Raw genomic sequence first — 23,965 nt, 5'->3', positions numbered from 1 at the left:
ATACAGTGAGTGAGTGGATGAATAGATTTCCCCTGTTAGGCTGACATGTGCATTTTTTAATTTATTGGAATAACCACTTGGGAAGGATTCCAGCCCACGTACACTAGTGATAAGAGTAAATGTTCTTTTTTCCAGATTTTAAAATGTTGTTCCTACTTACAACTGACAGATGTAATCAGGAGATCCATAAGTTTGTTCATACATTTAGCAAATATTTGAAGGCTTACTCTGGGCCAGACACTGTTATTAGCAGAATTAGCATAGCTGAGCAATGCTCAGATCCAAGGTAATGAGCTCTGGCATAAGACTGAGGAGTTTTGTTTGTTTGTTTGTTAGTGTCACTTTATGGTGACTTTGTTTTCTCTTTCTTCCACCCCATAAAAAAACACAAAAACAGCTAATTATTCATTCCACCCTCCTTGCTGAGAAAGCCATGTGGTACATCACATGGTCCCATCCAGCTCCACGGGTTATATAGCCAGTCCTTAGACAGAACACGGGTTGTGAAAAGTGTTGTGAAAAGTAATATCCAGGGCTACATCTGAGTAAAGAGGAGAGTTAGTTTCATTTGGTTTGTGCTTTCCTCCCGGGACAGAACTCTTACTAGAACTGGAACTGGAAGCAACTCACAACATTTGGGTAAATTAGATGACTCATTGCCACACCTGTAATTCAATAGCATGCCAGCCGTCAACGTGCCCCTGGGGCTGAGAGGACTGGCCTCCAGCCACACACAAAATGGGGTCCAGTCTCTAAATAGAAAATTTTCCTTCTGTGCTCTGTGACCAACTGTCATTGCAATTACCATTTTGAATTTTAATTGTCTATTTCTCCCAATGAGTCCTACCCTTTAGGGAAAAGCTGTCACTTATTTTTGCATCCCAGACCTTGCACATTGTCTTAAACATGGTAAATGCCTGATAAATGTTTGCTGAATGAACTAGAGAGGCTTAATATTAACACTGAATATCATTTGAGTGTACCAGGATTGCCCCACACATTTGATTAGAGGTGCACACAAGTGCACTAAGGTGGGGTGAATTACAAAGCAAGAAAATGGAAAGGCCAGACAGGAGACGTGGACACATTTAGAACCTAGCTCTTAAAGTGTACTCACTATTGTGTTTTCCTCCTTACCTCAATCCCCCAAACTAGGAAACACGGATCTAAATGCCTTGTGCACTGCAAAATGGGCGTGAGTCGCTCAGCCTCCACTGTGATTGCCTATGCGATGAAGGAGTATGGCTGGAATCTGGACCGAGCCTATGACTACGTGAAGGAAAGACGAACAGTGACCAAGCCCAACCCCAGCTTCATGAGACAGCTGGAAGAGTACCAGGGGATCTTGCTGGCAAGGTGAGTCCTTAATTGACTTTCTCAGATTTTCCCTCCTTTATGCTCCCCAGGGCACAGTGAAATGTCCTTCTCTGCAGCTAGTTCTCACCTAATTTAAGTGTGTGATAGGATTTGAAAGTTGAAACCTCTATCTAGTTTTTAAAAATTAAGTACCAGTATTTAAGATCAGCATGGAAGATTAGGCATTTAATCTAAACTAAAGACATTAAACTAAAGGGTGGAAATACTGTTCCCTTATTTCAGATCTCAATTAGGTGCAGATTTTTTTTCTTTTTTTGTGGTACACGGGCCTCTCACCGTTGTGGCCTCTCCCGCCGCGGAGCACAGGCTCCAGACGCGCAGGCTCAGCGGCCATGGCTCACGGGCCCAGCCCCTCCACGGCATGTGGGATCTTCCTGGACCGGGGCACGAACCCGTGTCCCCTGCATCGGCAGGCAGACTCTCAACCACTGCGCCACCAGGGAAGCCCTAGGTGCAGATTTTAATAAATACTTCTCAACAGCTTCTAAAGCCAGATGTAGCTGCCTTATCAAAATGGATACTGATTGCTCCCAGGGTAGTGCTAGCTGAAATTCTTAGAAATTTTTTGGCCCTTTTTTTTTTTTTGGGCCGCGTGGCATGTAGGATCTTAGTTCCCCAACCAGGGATCAAACCCGCACCTCTTGCAGTGGAGGTGCAGTCTTAACCACTGGACTGCCAGGGAAGTCCCTGACCCATTCTCTTAAAACAAGTATCTGCTGCTGCTTTGGGCATTTTTTTTTTTTTTTTTTTTTTTTTTCCAGTGCTTGGTTTCACTGAACCTTCAACAGTAATTCTGGTCATGTGACAAATCTGTAGAACTGGGATATATATAACCCATTTGAGGTATGAAGGGGCTTCCCAGAAATAGCTCTCTTGTTTTCTTTTTTAAGATCTTTTAATCTGATTTTATATATATATGTTTTGCAGAAATGCAGAAAATTACAAAGGGAGAAATCATTTAGAAACTCAATAACCACAGACAGCAGTTGACATTATCTTACCTCTTATCACATATATTGATGGATTTTTTTTTTCCCCCACAAAACCTGTTCTTCAGCCTTACTTCTTCACCCAGTATTAGGTCTTTTTTTTTTTTTTAAACTATGGCAGGGTTTATTGAGCACTTACACTGCACTTAACTGCCACTGTTCCTTTTTTTCCCCTAGCTTTATTGAGATACAGTTGATGCACAACATTGCATAAGTTTAAGGTGTCCAGTGTATTGATTTCATACATTTACATATTGCAAACTGATTAACACTGTAGCAGTAGCTAACACCTCCATCCCCTGACATAACTGCCGTTTCTTTTTTGTGGTAAGACTATTTAAGATCTCTCTTAGCAACATTCAAGTATATGATTCAGTATTATTAGCTATAATTGCCATGCTGTACATTAAATCCCCAGAACTTTATAATCTCATAACTGGAAATTTGTACCCTTTGACCAACATCTCCCCATTTCCCTCAACAACCCCACCCACGCCCTGGTAACCACCACTCTACTCTGTTTCTCCGAGTTTGGCATTTTTAGATTCCATGTATAAGAGATACCACCGTACAGTATTTGTCTTTTTCTGTCTACCCAGTACTAGGTCTTGAACATCTTCCTGTATCAATAAGAACTGGCTGTTTCAACAATAATTTGGTAATTGGTTATAAAATGAGTAATTTCACTACATTATTTTTATTACCCCTTTGGTGGTGAAAGCCACCTTTAGCTGATCTGAGGAAAAAGATTCAGTTTACTCTCTTAGTAAACTGAATTCAAGGATCAACTTCCTGAGATGCCACGTGCTGTAATTCTGTGGAGTACCATATTTTGCTTTGTTTTTCCATGTAGGCACATTCTAGGTGGTTTTGTTAGGGTGAAAGCACTGCTGCTTAGAATCAGTCGGGGCCGATGCCAGAGTTTGACTCCAGTGAGTCTCATGACTTGGTCTCAACTCTTGAATCTGGGCTGTGTTTCCCCTGAACAAGATGGTAAATAGCCTTCCAGCCTAACCAGGCAGAGTGACCACCCTCCCACCGCCGAAGTATTGTGAAAATGTGGCCACAGCATAGCATTACGGTTTCCACTAAAAAACCTCTCCCATTTACTCAGTACTTGGCATGATTTCATCTGAGCCATTCTCTTAGGAGGCTGGGAGGATACTGAAGTCTCCTCCACTTAAAAAGGATTTTTAGGTCTTTGGGGCCAGATTTTGATGACATTTTTAGATTACATCAGAAGGTAGGACAGAGAAGTTCTTTTTGGCACAAGAAAGAGGCATCTGAGGGTTGGATGAGACACAAATATTGTATATTCCCAGACGCACACATGACGGATATTAGGCAGTGTCCTCACGTGACCCGTTGAGAGGAAGGATACTGTGTGTCCTGCCAATTTCAGTATTTATTCTGGAATCCCAGGCAAGCTGTTGGGTTGGGGTGTTTTTGTTTTTTTTTTTGTTTTGTTTTGTTTTTTTTAGCGTATGTAGTTTTTCTTAGATGTTAAAGGTATTTCAGAAAAATCTTAGATGAGGATAAGAAGGGCAACATAAACCCACAAGTCACCCTGCCTCTTCCCTTTCCCTTTTGGTTCCATCCTGCCTTCCTGGTCTTGATTCAAGGAGGGAGGGGCAAGCCCTGGAGAGTGAGAAAACCACAGAATTTGAGTCAGTAGATGTGGTTTCCGTTCCTGGTTCACCCCCTTGCTGCAACTTTGAGAAGTTTGCACAGTTCTGATCCTCACCTGACCCCATCTATAAAATGAAAATCAAGAGACCTAGCTCACAGGGTTATTGTAAATAAAAGTGTATATAATGTATATTATGTACCCTTAAGGGTTATTCAGATATGGTTCTCATCAAGCCCCTCCTGCGAGGCTACCCAGAGAACACACATGCATGTGCCATTCAGTTCCTCTAGCCACTGCCTTCCGCCACCAACAGACACACTAACTGTGTTAGAAACTGGAATGGAAGTGTCCTGGAATTTTCTGTATTGTGATGTTTCCTGAATTTTAAAAACGAAAATCTAGTGCTGGGGGTGTCACTTAGGCTGCTTTCAGCTGCAAGTAATAGAATATCTTCATCAACTGGGATTTCAGCAAGAAGCAGCACACTCAGATTATACGGGGAAGACTTTATAAAAGGACTGTTTACAAAGGTGTAGGACTGTAGTGGAATCAAGGAAATTATATCAGCAGGGCTGTTTGGTAATAGCTCCTGGGCCCAGAGAGGGATGGTGCAGTTACTAGAACCTGGACGGAGACTCCTGGAGAAAAGGCACCTTCAGAGAGGAGCAATAGCCTTCAGTCAGGGGACCCAGCCAGCCAGAGTGGCCCTGCGGGGAAGGAGCTACAGGACTAGAGGCCTGCTTTCACTCTCCCCGCTCCAGTCTCCTACTGGGGCTCCCCATTAGCCAAACCCTGTGGAAGTCCGAAGACAAGGGGACCAGTGGAGGTGGTTCATACGTCAGTCTCCAGGGCAGAGAGCAGGGTAGAAAGGTTGAAGAGTGGATCGGCAGGAGCCAGCACCCAGCTATAGGTAGTTAAAAACTTGGACCATTTACCTTCTTTTGTAGCAGGAAGCACCAAAGTAGACTGTAGTGGGCTCGGGGATGTAATCAGGGACTTTGGTGCTCTCATCTTCCTGCTCTACTTTGTGTTCTCCCTTCCTTAGTTAATAGCTTGGTCCTTGAATTTGCCTCATGATTGCCAGATATCTGCCACGTGTCTAGGCACCTACATGTAAATTCCACCGCGTCTGGCTGAAAGAATGGGCATCTCAATTAGAGGAGAAGACGTTTCCCAGAAGCTCCCCACTAGACTGCCACCCACCCACCCCACCCCCACAGGATCACTGACCGGGACTGGGTCATATTCTTAAAACCAAGCACTGGGTAGGAAAATAGAATTTCCTGGACTGGCTAAAACAAATTCACATTCACTCTCTGGTGCTAGGGAAGTGCCACATTCCCTGAAACTGTGGGGCAATGAACAGTCAAACCAAATCAGGCCTCTGCCAGTAAGGAAAAAGAGTAGGAATGCCTCTTGGGTATATAGCTGTTAGGGTCTGCAATCTATGATGTGTTGTCAAGAAACAGCAGTTGTAGGCTACCTGCCAGGCTGACTGCCGAGTAGGCCCAGCCCTAGAGTACTGCTCCAGGGTCTGTCTGCTTAGAAGAGCAAAGAAGGAGAAGCCCCAGATTCCTGTGACGGTCTGAAGCTCTGTCAAGCCTTGCAGCTTAGGTCACCAAGAGAGGAAAGGCCTTGGGAAAATCCCACTCATTGTATTTGCAAAGAAATTCCATTTCCTCTCCAGGTGCTTAGATATCTTGTATTTCATATCTTCTCCCAGAAGGCACATGGTGGTTTTCCCAAAGAGATAGAGCTCTGATCCTAGCACTGTCAAGCACCATTGGTTGTCCAGGGTGGCACTGGGTGCTTAACTTGAGGTGGCAGCCCTCTGTTTGAGGGTATTAGCTTGGTACTTTGACTTCTTGGTAGAAGAAAAGTTTAACAAAGTGACTCTAGGCCCCTGTAGTGATTTATGAATTGGTTACAGTCTCTTAATCAGAATGTGAGAGGGTGGACCAAACAGTGACAGTCCCTCTGAAATACAAGGGACTTTTTGCATCTTTTAGTATGTCTTTAAGCCTCAGGGAGACTAATATTTAATAGTCTCCTTTAGACCTAAAAGTGAGGGTATCATAAAGGCACTGATACTGTTCATATCTAATTTTATTTTTTCTGTTTTTATAGCTGGGGGATGAGAGTGAGGGCAGGAGGAGGGTGTGTGTGTGTGTGTGTGTGTGTGTGTGTGTGTGTGTGCATATGTGTGTGTTGAAACCCTCCATTAAACTACCAGCAACCCTGTTTGTTATTCTGGAGTTGGATCGTTTAGATATCTGGCAGATTTATGTTCCATTAGACAAGTTCAGGTTTCATGCATCTGTGAGCTGGACCATGTGTCTGAGATATTAGGTTCCAGTGTATAAGGGGCAAGGAAGAAAAACTGGGTGGTGGCCAGGGAGAGTTCGTGACACATGTCCTCATAGATGTTAGTTTTGATTGTTTGAATGTCCCTGTCACCAGGGCCAGAGGAGACAGAGCTGTCTTTCACCCTGGCTTTGCTGGTGAAGACATTGAAGTCTAGTTAGCTGGTACATAATGGTCAGCCAGCAGGAGGGAACCCGAGAATGAGAGGACATGGATTCCTGGTCAGGTGACAGCCAATCACAAGTAAGGTTTAAAGGATTTTCTTAACAGCTTTTCAGTGAAATAATCTTCAGTGCACAGTGCATGAAAATGCTCAATTGTTGATGCTTCTCCTCTTCCTTCTCCTCTTCTCTGCAGGCTGCCCAATGCCCTAAGAAGTAACCATAAATAGTCTGATTTTACTGCAACTGATACTCCATTTTTAGCAGTATTTTCCTCCATATAATTTTCTCAGAGTTGGTACTTTACCAAACATATAACAATAAGAAAGAAAGTGGAGGCAAGAGAATGGGACATCATATGCATCCTGTCATTTAGCTTTCCTTCTTGCTCATTTACTAAGTAAAAGGCCAAATTCTTACCCAGAATGGCCCAGTCATCTCACGTGTGTCAGTTTGTTTATGTGAATCCAAATTCAGGTCAGAGGCCACTCAAGGAGGACAAGAACCTGAGACTTGTTTGCATCATCCAGGCCACAGACCAACTCTGAAGTTCTTTTTGGCACTTGCTGCCTACCTGGAATAGGTCGCAGGAGTCAGATGAATATAAACATTAACAGTTTAAAATAACAAATATGATCTAATGTCTTATACCTATGCCTACCAGTGACGGAGCATTAGAATAAACTGGCTTGAGAAGGGGCTTCACTGGAAGACAGTTTGGTGATACCAAGTAAAACTCATGATGCACATATGCCTTGTGACCCACCTTTTTTCCCCTCCTATATTTAACACCTTTGTGAAACCAAAGTGTGCACCAGGCACAAGAATGTCCATGGCAGTGTTGTTCGTAACAGCTAAAACTGCTTATCAACAGGGTGGATGAATAATAAATTGTGGCATATTCACTACACTCTGTGAAATTACAGCTACACACGTCGATGAGTCTTAAAACATGTTAGGCATAAAAAGTTGTAGAAGAATGCATACAGTATAATTTCATTGATGTAAAATTCAAAACATACAAACTAAGCTATATATTGTTAGAACAAAACATGTGATGACACAATAAGGAAAAGGGAGGGAGTGATAAGCACAAAATTCAGGTGATTGGTTACTAACCCCTGCACTGGGAGAAGGGGGAATCAGGAAGGGCCACATGGAATAGCAGCGCTTCACAGGCTGTGGTAATGAGTATCATGACTATGTCAGAGAGCCACCTGCCACTCTCCCTGCAGGTTTTACTGCAAAAATGAAAAAGGCAGCAGAATCAGACTTATTTTTGGATTGGGATTTTTCTTTCTCCTTTACAAAAGGTGTCAGTTTAATTCCAGAGCCCTGACCCAATACTTTCTGATGAATATCTTCCCCAAGAAGAGAAGGAAATCCCTGCTGGGTAAAGCAGCTATGATGTCAGCTACTTTCTCTGAGACTTGCACTGTTGGTGCCTATTAGCATAACGTCAGTCTCTCATTCCCTCTCAATTTATTAGTGATTTACAGGCAGTTTTTTAAAAACATGCTTTGGAGGGTTCTCGGGATCATGAAAATTTCCCGTTTGCCTGTTGTCTGATGAGATAAGCTGTTCTTTACTATTAGGGTGAGAACAGCTACTCCCTGAGATATCTTCTCAGTGATTTGCATCACAGGACTTGTCCTGCCTTGGTGGGTGGCTGAGAGGACTTGGTGCAGGTTTGAACATCCTCATGATAGGTGAGGGATGGAAACTGGAGAACACAGTCCTATTTAGGTCAGGAAACAGGGTGTCAGACGAAAAAGAAGAAGCTTTAAGGGGAGCACATTGGCACCCGTTGGTCACAAAGTACAGTTCGGGCCCACCTACCCAACCAGTCAGCTTGCCCCTCCCCACAGCCACTCACTCGTTTGGGGTGTGTGATACGTTGTCTCCTCCTAGGGGTGGCTGGAGTTCGTGCAGTTTGGAAAGGGGGAAAACCCCACCTTACACCCAGCTACTTGATTATAGCTTGTCTTCATAAACAAATTGACCTGCGCCCTACCCAGAAAAGCACCCTTCTGCTGGGCAGGCCTGAGTCAGAGAGAGCCCCACCCAAGCAGCAGGCAGGCGGGGGAGCTGAGAGCAGGTGCAGAGTTGAGCACAAACAGGGGTTCGCATTAGTGCAGGCGTGTGACTCGGCAGAGATCCACAGGCAGCCAAGGCAGGTATGGCCCTGAGCCCAGCGTTAGTTGTTCTGGGCTGTTTCCATTCCACCCTGCGGCGAGGTAGCTCTTCATCAGCTTGTAAGTCATGGAAACCATACCCCCAAATGCCACATTTAGCGACCTGTTCCCTGCCCAGCCACAGGGCCACCTTTCTCTTTTTCATTGGAGCTTTGAGAACTGTGCTTCCTTGTTAGAGTGTGGTTTGGAATGAGATCTCATCAGACCTTCTCTCCATAAAATCAACCAAAGGATGGATGTGTGCATATAGTCTTTTTGGCCCATCTCCTTTTCCAGGGGTCACTTTAGCTTGATGGTTTTTATCCACAGATCCTTTTGAAAGGGCCTGTACTTTACGTTTATCCTCTTCCGTTCTGTTACCAACCTTTTTCTCCAGATTTACTAGGCTCATCTTTGCTTTCTCTTTTTCTTTGGCTGCGCCGCATGTCTTGCAGGATCTTAGTTCCCAAACCAGGGATTGAACCCGGGGCCATGGCAGTGAAAGCACTAAGCCCTAACCACTGGAACGCCAGGGAACTCCCTATTCTTTGCTTTCTAATTCAAGAAAGATTACCACCCTCCTCACACTTCCACATCAGTGATTAATCCTATATCAGCTCTTTATCCCAATTAGGAGAACTTATAATGGGCTCCAATTGATTATTTCTCTTTGTATTACTTGGATAATATTTTGTGTTTTTCCCCCCAGTTATTAATATTAATCAGGCTCATTTTTTTAATTTAAAAATTGTAGACATACTACAGAGTGTAGAATGTAAAGCCCTCCCCAAAAGTAAAAGCCCTGCCTTCCTTGAAAGAAACACTGTTACCAGTTTGGTGATGTTCTGTAGATATTTTACTATACTTATTCTAATATGGGAACTGACTATTCCAAATGTGTTCAACATGCTTTTCACTTAATAGTGTACCTTGAACATCATTCCACTAAAATATTTGGCTGTTTTTTTTTTTTAACTTTAAAAAATATATTTATTTATTTATTTTGTCTGCACTGGGTCTTAGTTGTGGCACACGGGATCTTTTAGTTGTGGCATGAGGACACTCTTAGTTGCGGCATGTGGGATCTAATTCCCTGACCAGGGATCGAACCTGGGCCGCCTGCATTGGGAGAGCGGAGTCTTACCCGCTGGATCACCAGGGAAGTCCCCTTGACTGTTTTTAATAGCCTCATATAAGTGTATGGACTATAATTTAAATAAAAATTTTTTGGTGTTGCAGTATTACAGTAAACATCCTTATATGTATAGCTTTGTGCACTTATGTAGTAGTATTTCTCCAAGTAAAAATTTTAAAGGGATAGTTGCTGTTTAAAGTGTTAGATTTTGAGAGCTATTGCCAGATTTCATTCAGTTCACACTCCTATCAACTGTGTATTATGAGAGGGCTAGTTTGACCAAACCATCATCAACACTGGCTGTTAACAACCATCTTAGCTCTTACAAGTCTGATAGTAAAAAAATCAGATCTCATATTCATTTGTTTTTGTTGTTATTTTACTTTGTTTTTGTTGTTTGCTGTTAGTGAAATTGAGCCTCTTTTCAACTGTTGATTACCTACTTCCATTGGGTATTAACAAAGCATCTTGCAGGTTAAGATTTAAGTTTATCTGGGAGCGGTTTCCTGGGAGGGTATTGATTGTTTTCACAAACCAGAGTAAGGCGTTTCCTATGTATGTCCTCCACAGCAAACAGCGGCATAACAAGCTCTGGCGATCTCATTCAGATAGTGACCTCTCGGACCACCACGAACCCATCTGCAAAGCAGGACTAGAACTCAACAAGAAGGAGATCACCACCTCAGCAGACCAGATTGCCGAGGTCAAGACCATGGAGAGTCACCCACCCATACCTCCCGTCTTCGTGGAACATGTCGTCCCACAGGATGAAAATCAGAAAGGCCTGTGTACCAAAGAAAGAATGATCTGCTTGGAGTTTACTTCTAGGGAATTTCATGCCGGACAGATTGAAGATGAATTAAACCTAAATGACATCAATGGATGTTCATCGGGGTGTTGTCTCAATGAATCAAAATTCCCTCTAGACAACTGCCATGCATCCAAAGCCTTAATCCAACCTGGACAGGACCCAGAAATGGCCAACAAGTTCCCAGACTTAACCGTGGAAGATTTGGAGACAGACGCACTGAAAGCAGACATGAACGTCCACTTACTGCCCATGGAAGAATTGACATCCCGCCTGAAAGATCTCCCCATGTCCCCTGATCCTGACTCACCAAGCCCCCAACCCAGTTGCCAGGCTGAAGTCTCAGATTTCAGTACAGATCGCATTGACTTTTTTAGCGCGCTAGAGAAGTTTGTAGAGCTTTCCCAAGAAACCCGGGCCCGATCTTTTTCTCACTCAAGGATGGAGGAACTGGGTGGAGGAAGGAGCGAGAGCTGTCGACTGTCAGTGGTCGAGGTAGCCCCTTCCGAAGCGACAGCTGATGACCAGAGGAGCAGCTCTCTGAGTAATACTCCCCATGCATCCGAAGAATCTTCAATAGATGAGGAGCAGTCAAAGGTAAAAACTGCCTTTATAGTTTCTATTTAGGCCTAATGAAGATCTCTTTAATGACAAAATATTTGGGACTCTGCTATGTTCACTCTATTTTTGGTGTTGCTAAAGATTTAGGAAGGCGATGTGAGAGAGACAGTCTGGCGTGAAAATTTAGGGTTTAAATATTTTTCTAAATCAGTTGCCTTTCAAGGAGTTTATCTTTCCAGGCTTTTGGTGTCATTGGAAGCACTTCTGAGAGGGGATGAGGGAAGAAGGGATTAGCCAAAACAAATGTCCTGCCTGACCAAGGAGAAGGTCCCCCGTGGACCTCCGCAGTTCAGATCAAACCTCACCAACCGTGAGGTGCCAGGGACTGATCTGTTGCCTGAGTGAGACGTGTGTCTCTCTGAGAGGATGGATTCGTTTGGGAAATTCTTTCTGCCTCAGAAAATTCAAAGACTAGACGTGTGTTAATAGTTGTTGGAGTAGCAACTGATTCCCATGCTGAGTTCTTGCTATTAATAACGACTCTGAATTGTTCCTCATTGCAGACGCTGTGGTATTCAAGAATTGAGGGATGGTTTGGGGAAATGATTTGGGAGCAGACAGAATCCCAAGATTCATCTCAGTGGCATGAGTTCTTATGAGCCGTCTCAGACCAGGGAAAGAATTACTATATATCATCAACTCTAAGACTCACACTTATTCTCATTTTCACTTTTGAAATTGGGTTGCATCTTAAAAAACAGTGGTATCTTATGTCAGTATAATACAGTAATTGGGAAGCAAGTGGGGACAGATTTACTCTAACATAAATGAAGTCATTTCACGATTTCAGTGGAGCTGACTAGATTCGTGACATCTCCTGATTGCTGTCTACTTATATTTACCACCTCGTTCACTCCTCATCTGTTCTCTCTCTTCTTAACTACCCCAGGGCAGTTGTTGCCTCTGCTTCTGTCTTCTCCTCTCCCCAAAAGCTATGCCTCTATTTCGTTTCTACCGGGAAAATCAGAATGCCTGAGCTCTCCTTTGGACTAATGGATGTAGTGGCTCTGACAGAAATAGCTTTTCTGCAAAGTTCTGGTCATATGAGCACTCTCTCCGCAGCCCATGCACACACTGGGCCCGCTGTGGCTTCTCTCCCAGCCTTGGCAAGTTTGCCTCTGCCTGATGTCCCAGCAGATTTCTCCCAAAGGCATAACTGATCTTGTTAGTTTGTACTAGCTCTGACTCTTTTTGAAGGAGAAAGACAAGAACAATTCCTAGGGAAATGCTGTACCTTGAAGGTTTATAAAAATGTTAACAAAGTAGATTGATGGTCATAATGATGTTGCTTTAAGAGATGTCCAAGGGCCATTTCTGAATTTTGAAATTCTTATTTTTTTACAGTAGGACTTGATTTTGCATTGGCCAGTTTTCTTTGGCCTTGTTCTAAACCCATCTGGGAATATGTAACTGGTAGAACACTAAAATGTCAGATTCGCAGTTTCTAAGTTTGCTCAGGCACGTGGCTGCATAAGCCAAGGAAGAAGCCATGTGAAACCTAGGAACCGTGCAGTCAGATATAGAGTGCCCCCATGTGCTGGGATGCGGCTGCTGGGAGAAGCAGTGGGAGGATGTGGACGAAAGCTGGCAAGACAAAGGACAGAAGAGAGCAGTGAGTCTCCAAATCAGACATCCAGCTTCCTCTAACACTGGGCATATTTAAGGTGGCCACTGAGCCCTTCAGTGGAACTCTTCCCCTTGAACCAAGTTAGGATCAAACTGGAAGGGGGTAGGCTAGAGAGGAAAGGTTTCATTTACCCCAGTATGGCCTAAATCCTGAAGGCTCATGGTCTTAGGAAAATAAGGATTATAGGAGCCTCCAAGGCTACTTGCTGTTTACTTTTGGAGCAAGATACTGGATTAGAATCCTATTTGAGTCAACAGAACAAAAGTTTACTGGACAGTGACACAACCTGTGACTAATTTTGTATCTCTGCCTTTGATGAATCCGGTTTTTTCTTGTACAACAAAACAGAATACAACCCCAGGCAGAGGACAGTCCCAGGCACTCCATGATTTGTGTCCTCAGAGAGCCAGAAGGTTCTCCTGGATCAGAGGATTAGTAAGCAAAAAATCTGGCATTTTCAATTAGATTACAGTTTGCCATAACCATCTCACTGTTTTCTCTTTTTAGGCAGTCTCAGAACTGGTCAGCCCAGACATCTTCATGCAGTCTCACTCAGAAAATGCAATTTCAGTCAAAGAAATCGTCACTGAGATTGAATCCATCAGTCAAGGAGTTGGACAGATTCAAGTGAAAGGCGACATCCTATCCATTCCATGCCATACACCAAAGAAGCACATCATCCATGAGCTGCCCCTTGAGAGGGCCCAAGCCGCAGAGAACAAACCTGGAAATCTGGAGCAGGGTGGAGGTTCCTGCACAGCCCAGCCTGAACTAGCCAAAGACTCAGGGAAGTGGGAGCCAGAAGGGTGCCCAGTGGCACACGCATCCACCACAGAGTTGGAAGAAGAGGAACCAGCTGAGGGGGAACCAGAGCTCTGGGGCCCAGGGATGCCCCCGGGTGCCAAGTGGTGCCCCGGGTCTGTGAGGCGAGCCACCTTGGAGTTTGAGGAGCGCTTGCGGCAGGAGCAGGAGCAGCACGGTGCTGCCCCTGCTTGTGCCTCGTTGTCCACTCGTAAGAATTCCAAGAATGATTCTTCTTCTGTGGCAGATCTGGCATCAAAAGGGAGGAGTGATGAAGCCACCCTAGAACATGCATTTGTCCCCAAGGAACCAGAGATGAGCAAGGGCAAAGGGAAATGCAGTGGGTCTGAGGCTGGCTCCCTACCCCATTCTGAGCAGCATGCCATCGTTCTAGCACCCGAGCTGCCAGAGTCTCACCCGTTGCCAGCTCCTCAGAAGTGCCCAGGGTCAGGTCCCAGAACACAGCAGGAAGGAGTCCTGAAGGAGCAGAGGACTTCGGTCTCATGCCAGGGACCTGAGACACCAGCAGTCCCTCTGCCTCTTCCCAAGAAGATAGAAATCATTGAATACACCCACGCAGTCACGACACCTGATCACGGGCCAGAGGGGGAAACAGCCACCAGCGAAAAGAGTGGGGAGCAGGGACTGAGGAAAGTGAAAGTGGAGGAGTCCGTCACTGTCCTCTGTGCACTGGATGAAAATCTGAACCGGACACTGAGCCCCGACCAGGCTTCTCTGCACCCCAGAGTGCTACCTCTGCCTCACTCTTCCTCTCCCGAGCCTGAGCACGGCAGGCCCGCCCACCCAGCCCCCACCTTGAGCAGCCCCGGAGACTGGGGCAACAGCCCAGCAGCTGCCCTGGAGATGGCAGCGCCTTTTGTCAGTCACTCAACCCACATACTTGGTGCCAGCTTGGCTTACCTGCATCCCCAGACGGTGATTCACCTGGAAGGCTTCACAGAGCAAAGCAGCACCACAGACAATGAGCCCTCTGCAGAGAAGGGCAGCTGGGAGGAAAGTCAGGAGGGCCCCCTCTCCAGGGGCAGTGAAGTGCCATATCAGGGCTCCCAGTTAAGTAGCGAAGACCTGTGTTTAATTAGCAGACTCGGTGACGGTGTTGGGGAGCAGCAAGAAAAACTGGACCTATCACCTGTAGCCTGTCAGCTCCCACACAGCCCTAGTAGTGACGGTATAAAGGGTCTCAGTCACAGCCCCAGTGGGGTGAAGGAATGTGCTAAAGATATCAAGTCCCGAGAGATTTCCCAGGTAGGGCTCCCCAAACCATCGCAAATGAGGCGTTCAGCTTCCCTCGCCAAGTTAGGTTACCTGGACCTCTGTAAAGACTGTTTACCGGAGAGGGGGCCTCTCTGCTCTGAGTCCCCTCATCTCAAACTGCTTCAGCCCTTCCTCAGAATGGGCTCAGGAATGGAGGCCCAGGAGCCCCCAGAAAACCCAGATGCTCCCCAGAACCTAGAGCCCACCAAGTGTTTCATAGAGCAATTCAAAACAGCAGAGTGTATCGCACAGAGCAAGCCGGTGGAGAGGCCCCTTGTACAGTATGCCAAAGAATTTGGTTCCGGTCAGCAGTGTTTGCTCCCCAGGGCAGGACCTGAATTGACTAGTTCTGAAGGAGGCCTTCCTTTGGTACAGACCCAGGGACTGCAGGGTGCAGGCCCAGCTCCAGGGCTGGCTGTAGTGCCCCGTCAGCAACACGGCAGAACTCACCCCCTAAGGAGACTGAAAAAAGCAAATGATAAAAAACGGACAACCAACCCCTTCTATAATACCATGTGATTCTGAGCCTCTACATGTGACTTTCTGAAAGAAATGTTTGTAAAAGGGGCAGGTGTAATATGTAAGGAACATGCACTTTATTGGTTAATTTTATAATACTTTTGTCATTTTACTGTTCCTGGCGCATGCAGGGTTTGTTTTTTTTCCTCTGTGTGTGTGAGAGAGAGAGAGAGTTTGATTTGGACGGCAAGACCATTTTATCATTTTTTATTTTTGGAAAATGCAAACCTCAAAAAATACTCATTTTCAAAGAACACCTTTATCAAAGGCAAATTGCTGTTTTTCAATCTACTGCCACCTGCTCCTCATTTTGCCCCCTGAGGGAAGGCACGCTTGCTTGATTGAGGAAGGAAACAGATGGGGAAGGTGGGGTTGAAGCTGGGAATTGGAAATGCTGCCCCAGGCTTGTGTGATGATGGTTAGGTCTCCAGACCTGATGCATTGGATTCACTGAAGGGGGCAGCCCAACGCCAGCATGCTCTCAGACTTGGTCCCCAGCCCCAGCCCCAGCCCCAGGCCCAGCCCCTTGGAGTTCCCGAAATGGGCAGGTTCTGCTTTGTTCTCAAAGAGGGTCTTCCAGAATTCATTTCTCCTAGTCTCCAGAGTGTATCATTACAAAAAGGCATGATAATGGCTGGCTTTGTAAACTTATCAAGCAAATACTTTTTTACCCCAAGCAAATTATTTTATTAAATTTAAAATGAACTCCAAAGGATATCTGAGAGGTCCTCTCTAGAGGAAAGCAGAAGAAGAGGTGGTGAAATTGGGGGTGGAGAGGCCACCACTGCCCAGTATCTTCCAGGTGGATGGGCTCCACCCAGGTGGTCATCCTGCCCCACCCCACCATCCCCTGGAAATGTGCCCTGCAGCATTCTCCCAACTAAAACACAATAGGGACAAGTTTGAAAAACAGCAATTAAAAGTCAGTGTGTTCTTGTAAAATGAATACATATGTAGGGTTTTAACCCTTCCATTACTTGAATAAGTCTGTGGGCCTTTAAGTTTAATGGCCATATTTTTTCCAATTTATTTTCCTCCCTCATGCTGTTTCTCCCAGTGCTGCCTATTTTTTTTAATTTTGTAGGTATTTGAATTGTTACATTACATATGGATAACCTCCATTGAATGCAAAGTTTTCTTTTTAATATTATCACTGTTAACACTTGACATAAGTTTTTTTTTTTTCCTTTTCCTGGAAGATTTGTCATTTCTCTAGTTTATACACAGTACTTATGTACATAATGTTGTCACTTTCTTACATCGTTTTGTTGTTAACGTTGTATGTTGTAGGGTCTTTTTGACATACATTTTAAGAAATAGTAAAGCTGCAACTGGAAAACATATGGACACCACAGAAATAAGACTGATGGGTGTTGGTAGGAATCTGCAGAGTATATATTGATGGTGTTTTTTTTTTAAATGGAGACTTCTAATCACCAGCTCCTGCCAAATTATGCGTTAGTAACTTCCTCCTCAGAGAAACCCCTAAAGGCTCCCATTAGATCACAGTTTGACCGAAGGCTGATTTCTCTTTGAGACTGAAATCCCAGAACGTTGTTCACCACTAGCTGAACCAGAGCCGGGGAGTATATGTGAGTGTTACCGCTGCCCAGGGTGGAAGCTCCTAATGGATTAGGCTGAAGGGCTGCAGGGAGGCCTCGGCCAAGGGCAGGCACCCTTAATGACCGCGTTTAGGATGCTGTTGCTTTGCTGCTATTGTGGAGGTCCTTAACACAGGAGCACCTGCCGTAAACAAGCCTATTTCAGCTTCTTACAGAAAACATATTTAGCCTGGAATGGAACACCCACTGCAGCTCATCAAAACTGAAGAGGTTTGCAAATTTGCTTCCTGTTTGCTTGGTGGTTGTCCCCACTGCTGAGAGGTTGACCGAGCACAGACCTAAGATTTAGGTTTGGGGTTCATCACAGCACTTAGAGGAAAAAGATGCACAGACTGTCAAAGTGATGTCAGAGGCCAGAGTTCGATGAGGACAGGTGGTATGGTGACCCAAAGGAGAGAGAAAAGGTGGACTGAGGCCACTCGTAGGTGTTCAAGAGGAGCTGTGAGTCCAGTTGCCGGGTGGAGGCCGTAGTTGGGTCTGACATCACTGCCAGGAGGCAGATTGGACAGAAACCACCTGCTCTAAGTGTTTTTATGGTGTAGTAATGATATGTACCTGTGCTGTCCCTAAATAGTTTCCTTTAAATGTTCAAATGTGTCATCCACACAGCTTTGTGACTCCAGGATATTTAATGTGTTGTAAAATGTTTTACTAGGTGGCATGTTCCAGTGTGAGGAGGCTTGCAGGACAGGGTTATGAATTTCCAGGGCTCATCCATCTAAACTGCCCTTTCTTGTTGAGGCAGTTCCATCACCAATATGTTGGCGAAAGGAGAGGAAACTGTGGCAGGGGTGGGAAGAGGAGGCTTTGCATGGAGGTTAAGAGAGTAGTGTCCACTCAGTTAATCCCTTGAGATGGTGACTTCCCTCATATTAAGAAGCACACACAGGGTCGACAGTGTTGCACTGTTCTCTCTTCTCCCGGCCACTGTTTAATGCTCAGTTTCACTGCATTAAAGAACAACAAAGATTGGGAGTGGGGGAACCTCAAACGCTGTGAAGAAAAACAAAACCTTTTTTTTTTTTTTAAAGAGTAGAGAACGTCTTGCTCTGCCTTTTTTTTAAATAATTATACTTTTTATCATTTAATTTACCTGCCTAAATAAACACTCTGTACACAAGGTCTGTAATTCAACCATGCCATAGGGTTTTGCCAGCCCTCAGACTCCCCAAACTGAGTGTTCTCGTGCTATTCGTGTAGCTGAGCACTGTCCAGGGGAAGTACATGATGGCCTATCAAGAACTTTCTAAACTTTATTCTCTTCAAATGGATAATCTCAGGTGGCCTATTTCCCTTTTCTGTTCATGGAAAAGCCAGACCCGAAACAGCAGGTCTGGTAGATTGACAGAGATGAGTAGGAAAAGTTTGGACCTCTCGCTCAGTGCCTCTCTCTATTTTGAAAACCACCATAGTCTGACTCAAAATTATTCTGGAGGGGTTGTGTGTGTGTGTGTGTGTGTGTGTAAAAAGTAACACTGTGGTGCATGGGGTAAAAGCCCCAGGAGCACACAGATTTTGAGCTGTAATCTGGATGGTTACCTGGTCAGTAGGAAGGAGAGAAACCCCTTTTTTGATTTTAGAAACACTTAGGAGTAGTTTGTACTATAGCAGATACACAGTACCGTAGTGTAGTAATACTCATCTCTCCTCATTTTGGTTGCCTTTCAGATTCCGAATGTTTAGGATCATTCCTAACATCTCAGCCTCTTCAGGCTCTTTATCTAGCATTTTCCTGGTTCTGTACCTTTAGCCCAACTGGTATTTCCTCTTTTTCATTTTGGGAACTACCAAGAACCCCAAGGACAGCCTGAGGATGACAGCCCAGGCTCTGAGGTCCCCTCCTGCTAAAGGGCCCCAGACAGATGGCTCCTGGATAGACCTCAAGCTTCTGAGACATAGCAGCTCACAGAAATCTTCATTTGTTCCATCTGAGGATTTCAGTTCTGAAGTGATCTAGCCATGTTTGGTAAAGATGTTTTTGTGGGAATTGTTTCTCTCTCTCTCTCTCTTTTTTTTTTTAAGAAAGCATTATGCAAAAAGGGTCTCTTTCAAGGGCATTTTAAATTTTTTAAATAAAGCCATTCTTTGGCTTTTTTGAACTGTTTGTGGATATTTTGTTTACATTGTGAATATTAAAATGTGCATCATCTTGATGGCCGCTCAGATTCCTCCTCCAGGCACCCAGCCCCGGCCATCCTGTGAGTCCTCACACTGAGCAAGGTCAGCCCTCATGGGTAAGTGGGGAAAACCTGGAGCTGACTTCCATCTGTGTCTTGCACTCCCATCCAACACTCTGTATGGAAATATTCATCATTTCCTCAGTGATGGTGTGTCTTATAGTGATGGTTGTAATGGTGAATGGCTAGTGTCGTTTTTGTCTAATTTTGTTTTGCTTTTTGATGGTAGATGAGATGAAATTTTAGCTATTTCAGCACCAATCCAACTTAAAAACATCTTGGATTTGTTTTCCCTTCCAAACTAAAAGATTAAGGCATGTATTAGGCATAAGTGTATTTGCTGCCGCGACTCATCCGACGGCTATATCAGGAAAAAGCCTCCTGCTACCAAAGCAGGAAGCTGCACACTCCTAACCCTTCTCCAGGGCTTGGGGTCCCTTGATGCCATGGAGAGCTATTGCAAGGTGCTTCTGTACTTTTCTGGCCTGGAAGTGGAGGGTGCCTGCGCCTGGCTCCTGCTATGAAAAGAGAACCAGCCTCACTTTCTCAGTGCCCCAGAGATCTGGGACAGGATTTCTAAACTGGAATCATCCCTCATCAGCTTGAAGATGTCCCAAGGGGTATATGACTAGTGCTGCCATCTGTGTCCTCACAGCAACACCGGTGGCAGCATCCTGTGCACACATGGAGAGCTAATACCCAGGGCTTAACTCAAGCTGATGACCCAGTCTGGAAGCTGGGTAACTGGCCCTGAAATGTTTCCCAATCAGTAAATCCACAGGGAACTGTTTGGTTTTTATGTTTTATTGGAATTTGGTTTGCTTGGCATAGCTTAAGGTGCCTTTTCTTTCTTTCTTTCTACTTTAATTTTGTAGGACTTGTTCTAAATGTAGAAAACAAGTCCAAAAGACTCTCCCACTGACTGTTACCTTTGCCCCAGGCCACCCCAAACTTTTATGCTCACATTTTATTAAATAAAGCAGGTGCTCCCTGGAATCTCTGGGACCTTTTTGAGGCATTTGAAGCAGAATATAAAGAGTGGTCTCATCTCCTTCCTTAATCTTCCTGGTGGTTGGGATGTTCCACTTGTATCATAGGTTTTTTTTATTACTGATGTGCTCCGCTGTTTTTAAATGTGAACTTGTGCGCAAATGTGCAGATTCAATGTTCTTGTTACAGACTGAATAAATTTTTATTTTGAAGATGAAACGTGTACTTGATCAAGTGCAACAAAAGAGGGGGTTGCTGAAAGGTGGAGGGATTGGAAGAGAACACTGATGGTAAACATGATGCAATTCCCATTGGTTGATCTCCTTCCCTTAGGAGAGAGCTGAGCTCTGGGAAAAAATACAACTTTCTACCTCTCACAAAATGAAGACTGGATGGGAAATGGGATCACTAAAGATTATTTCAGACAGTGTGGCTCCAATCAAGTGACCATGCTGGGAACTTGCCTGGTCAAAGAGGCTCTTGCCAAAGCCACCACCTGAATGTTAGGAGAATGAATAAGCAAAGGGACCAAAATTCCGCCGCCATCTGTGGTACAAAGTGTTCTGGGACAGCTGCCGTGACGTGCCCCAGCAGAGACTGGATTTCTTGGGTAGGTGACTTCTCTGGACGTTAACAAGATAGAGCTCACAAGCTTTCGGCACAAGGCACCTCAGCTCACTGAAAGGTTTCTAGAAACGGCATGACTTTCCAAAGAAGTAAAAGCTTAACCCTCTCCCATCATTAGAAGAGAAAAGAAGCACTTGATGTCAGTGGTAGAGGAAGAGAAATGGGGCCAAAGAGCAGTTCCCTAAAACGGGCGCGGGGGGGCGGTGCGGATTCCCTGGTGGTCCAGTGGTTAGGACTCCGTGCTTTCACTGCCAAGGGCGCGGGTTCAATCCCTGGTCAGGGAACTAAGATCCCGCAAGCCCTGCGGCATGGCCAAAAACAAAAACAAAAACAGGCTGGGGGGGAGGGGTCTCCACTTCTCCCACTCCTCCACAGACCCATCATGAGATATTTAGTGGTGCCATTCATCACATATAAAGCAGCCCTACTATCTAGGGAAAGCTCAGTTTCCAGAGAAAACACTGCCTTGAACTAAAATTAAGTCAGCCTGCTTCAGTCTGAATCGTCTATATCAAATGAAATGGGCACACCACTGGTCTCTGGCTGGAGTGCCAGAGTGCATGATGGTGAAGGCAAGGTCATTTCACAAAATATTCTAGGGGTGCCTGGAGTCCCTGACCCTGATCAGTCATGGCTTTCTAGCCAAAGCAAATGGACCAAATCATGTCTAAGTTGCCAGGCCACCTCTTCCAGAAAATGGCTTTATGAGAGATGAAGTCTCTGCCTATCTTTTATGGATTGTTATTCAGATGGGTAACAGTTCAAATGGATAACAGCAAGGGAAAGCACCAAGTCCAAGTAGCTTCTTCCACTGATTGGTTCTTTGTGCCTTGGCTCCACCTACCCCCAGCTCTGCCAGGCCTTGGCAGCCAGAAGAAGGCTAGAGGGCAGGGCTGAGCCATGCCAGCTCTAAACAACACCTGTAAGTTCCTGCTCTTGTACCTGGAGAGCAGCCCCCCCCCCCCCACCCATGTGATGGAACTGAAGGCAGAATGGATTGAAGGATTCCTGCTTCTGGGCTTCCCTGGTGGCGCAGTGGTTAAGAATCCGCCTGCCAATGCAGGGGACACGGGTTCGAGCCCTGGTCCAGGATGATCCCACATACCGTGGAGCAACAAAGCCTATATGCCACAACTACTGAGCCTGCGCTCTAGAGCCTGCGAGCCACAACTACTGAGCCTGCGCTCTAGAGCCTGCGAGCCACAACTACTGAGCCCATGTGCCACAACTATTAAAGCCCGCATGCCTAGAGCCCGTGCTCTGCAACAAGAGAAGCCACCGCAATGAGAAGCCCACGCACCACACGCGTGCAGCAACGAAGACCCAACGCAGCCAAACATGGACGGGAGGGAGGGAGGGAGGGAGGGAGGGAGGGAAAGAAAGGATTCCTGCTTCCTAGTCCCAGACCCTTACCTCTAGAATGGAGTACCTGGCTCTCTTTAAAGAGGAGAAAAGGAGATGGGAGAAGAAAAACTGCCGTTTCAGGGTAGGAGACAGCATGTCAAATCCCTTCTCTGCCAACAAGTGGTGCAGACTTGAAAAGTACCTGACCCAGCCCTTTTCACTTTACAGCCCAGAAGAGCTGAAAAAATAGGGTGACTGAGCAACGGCTGAAACTCCAGTTTTGTAATCAGTATAGGCATCCTTTCCTCTGTGCCACAAGTGTATCTCCCAATATCAGCACTTGTGAGATAACGTGGCCTTCAGGGAGAGACAAAAATGCATGGTGCTGAAAAGCTGGACACAGACACCAGACCTCTTGGGTAAGAATCTCAGCTGTACTACCTACCAGTTGAGTGATGCAAAAGCTATTTAACCTCTTTGTGCCTCAGTTTCCTCACCTGTAAAATAGGGGTAATAATAGTACTCATCTCAGAAGACTATTATCAGAATGGAATTAATATGTGTAAAGCCCTTAGTACAGTGTCTAGCTATTGTTATTAAGGAGCTATTGAGTCACTCAGGTCTTTTCCTCCTAATCATGTGCCTGGAATCTTCAGGTAAAAGGGAGATTCCTCATCTACCCTCATGCCCCACCCCCCGACCAATGCCATAATTATTTCTGGGGCACCTGTAACAGTTTCTGGTTCTGATCCCCACAAGCCACTGAATACTTGGACTCTTCCTGAGAAACAAGCCTTGTGAGGGCCTTTGAGGTTCCCACCACCTTCCCTCCCTTTACCCCCAATGCTAATCTCTACCCTCTGGAAGGCTGTGTTGCATTGATTTCCAGGGGTGTCCTGGAGAGTGAGAAGTAATAACCGGTCCCCTGCTGCTCTCCAGGGCCTTATGATCCAAAGGAAGAAATCCAGGCAGTGGGTGAGCACTGGAAAGACAGCAGCTACAGGGACTAGTTGTTCTTCACTGGCTGCATTTTGATAAGGTTTCTTTTTATCTCCTCCTTAACCCTGGTCAATACTCAGATCCGTGGGTCTGGAAGGGAGTGGGAGGGGGCAGGGGCTTCCCTGGAACACAGTCGGGCACCAATTCAAACAAGGCCCTCAAGACTTTAGGAGTCAGGCTGAGTGTCTAAAGGACCCGTGCCAGGGCTTCCCTGGTGGTGCAGTGGTTAAGAATCCACCTGCCAATGCAGGGGACATGCGTTTGAGCCCTGGTCCGGGAAGATCCCACATGCCTCGTGTCCACTAGAGAAAGCCTGCCCAACGAAGACCCAACGCAGCCAAAAATAATAGATAAATAAAATAAATAATAACTTTATTTAAAAAAAAAAGACCTGTGCCAGCCGCTTTCCCTTGAACCTGGTGTTCACTTTTTTCTCCCACACCCCTATGACCGGTTTTTAGGCTGCTTTGTGCCCTGTTCCGTGGAATCCTCTCTAACGGGGTGAAGTGCCTAGTACAGTGACAGTGGTCGCTATTGACATTAATAACAGTAACATTCACAGGCCCCTGTCGGGTACCCTCACAGCTGCCCTGGGCCAGCCTAGGCCCTCACCCAAGGGCCCCCAGAGCATCTTCCGGGACCTCTCCTCAGGGGTGTCTGGACGTGCAGTCCCACAGCCCCGGCCCACCGGTATGGTCTAAATTGGGAGTGTGATTGCAGCAGGA

At 45.5% G+C, this 23,965-nt stretch overlaps 1 protein-coding gene across 1 annotated transcript in view; it reads left to right on the top strand.

Annotated features, from left to right (window-relative positions):
* Window positions 1-15,481, top strand: part of SSH2 (slingshot protein phosphatase 2) — a 109,170-nt gene extending 93,689 nt beyond the window's left edge. The window contains exons 12-14 of the mRNA XM_007452452.1: window positions 1,156-1,356; window positions 10,401-11,235; window positions 13,394-15,481. Of these exons, the coding sequence (XP_007452514.1) occupies window positions 1,156-1,356; window positions 10,401-11,235; window positions 13,394-15,481 (3,124 nt within the window). The remainder of the gene's footprint in view (window positions 1-1,155; window positions 1,357-10,400; window positions 11,236-13,393) is intronic.
* The last annotated feature ends 8,484 nt before the right edge of the window (window positions 15,482-23,965 follow it).

Source organism: Lipotes vexillifer, unplaced genomic scaffold, assembly GCF_000442215.2.
Source record: "Lipotes vexillifer unplaced genomic scaffold, Lipotes_vexillifer_v1.1 scaffold216, whole genome shotgun sequence".
NCBI lineage: Eukaryota > Metazoa > Chordata > Mammalia > Artiodactyla > Lipotidae > Lipotes > Lipotes vexillifer.
Note: the sequence above shows the minus strand (reverse complement) of the source record. Positions and strands in the feature narration are given on the sequence as shown.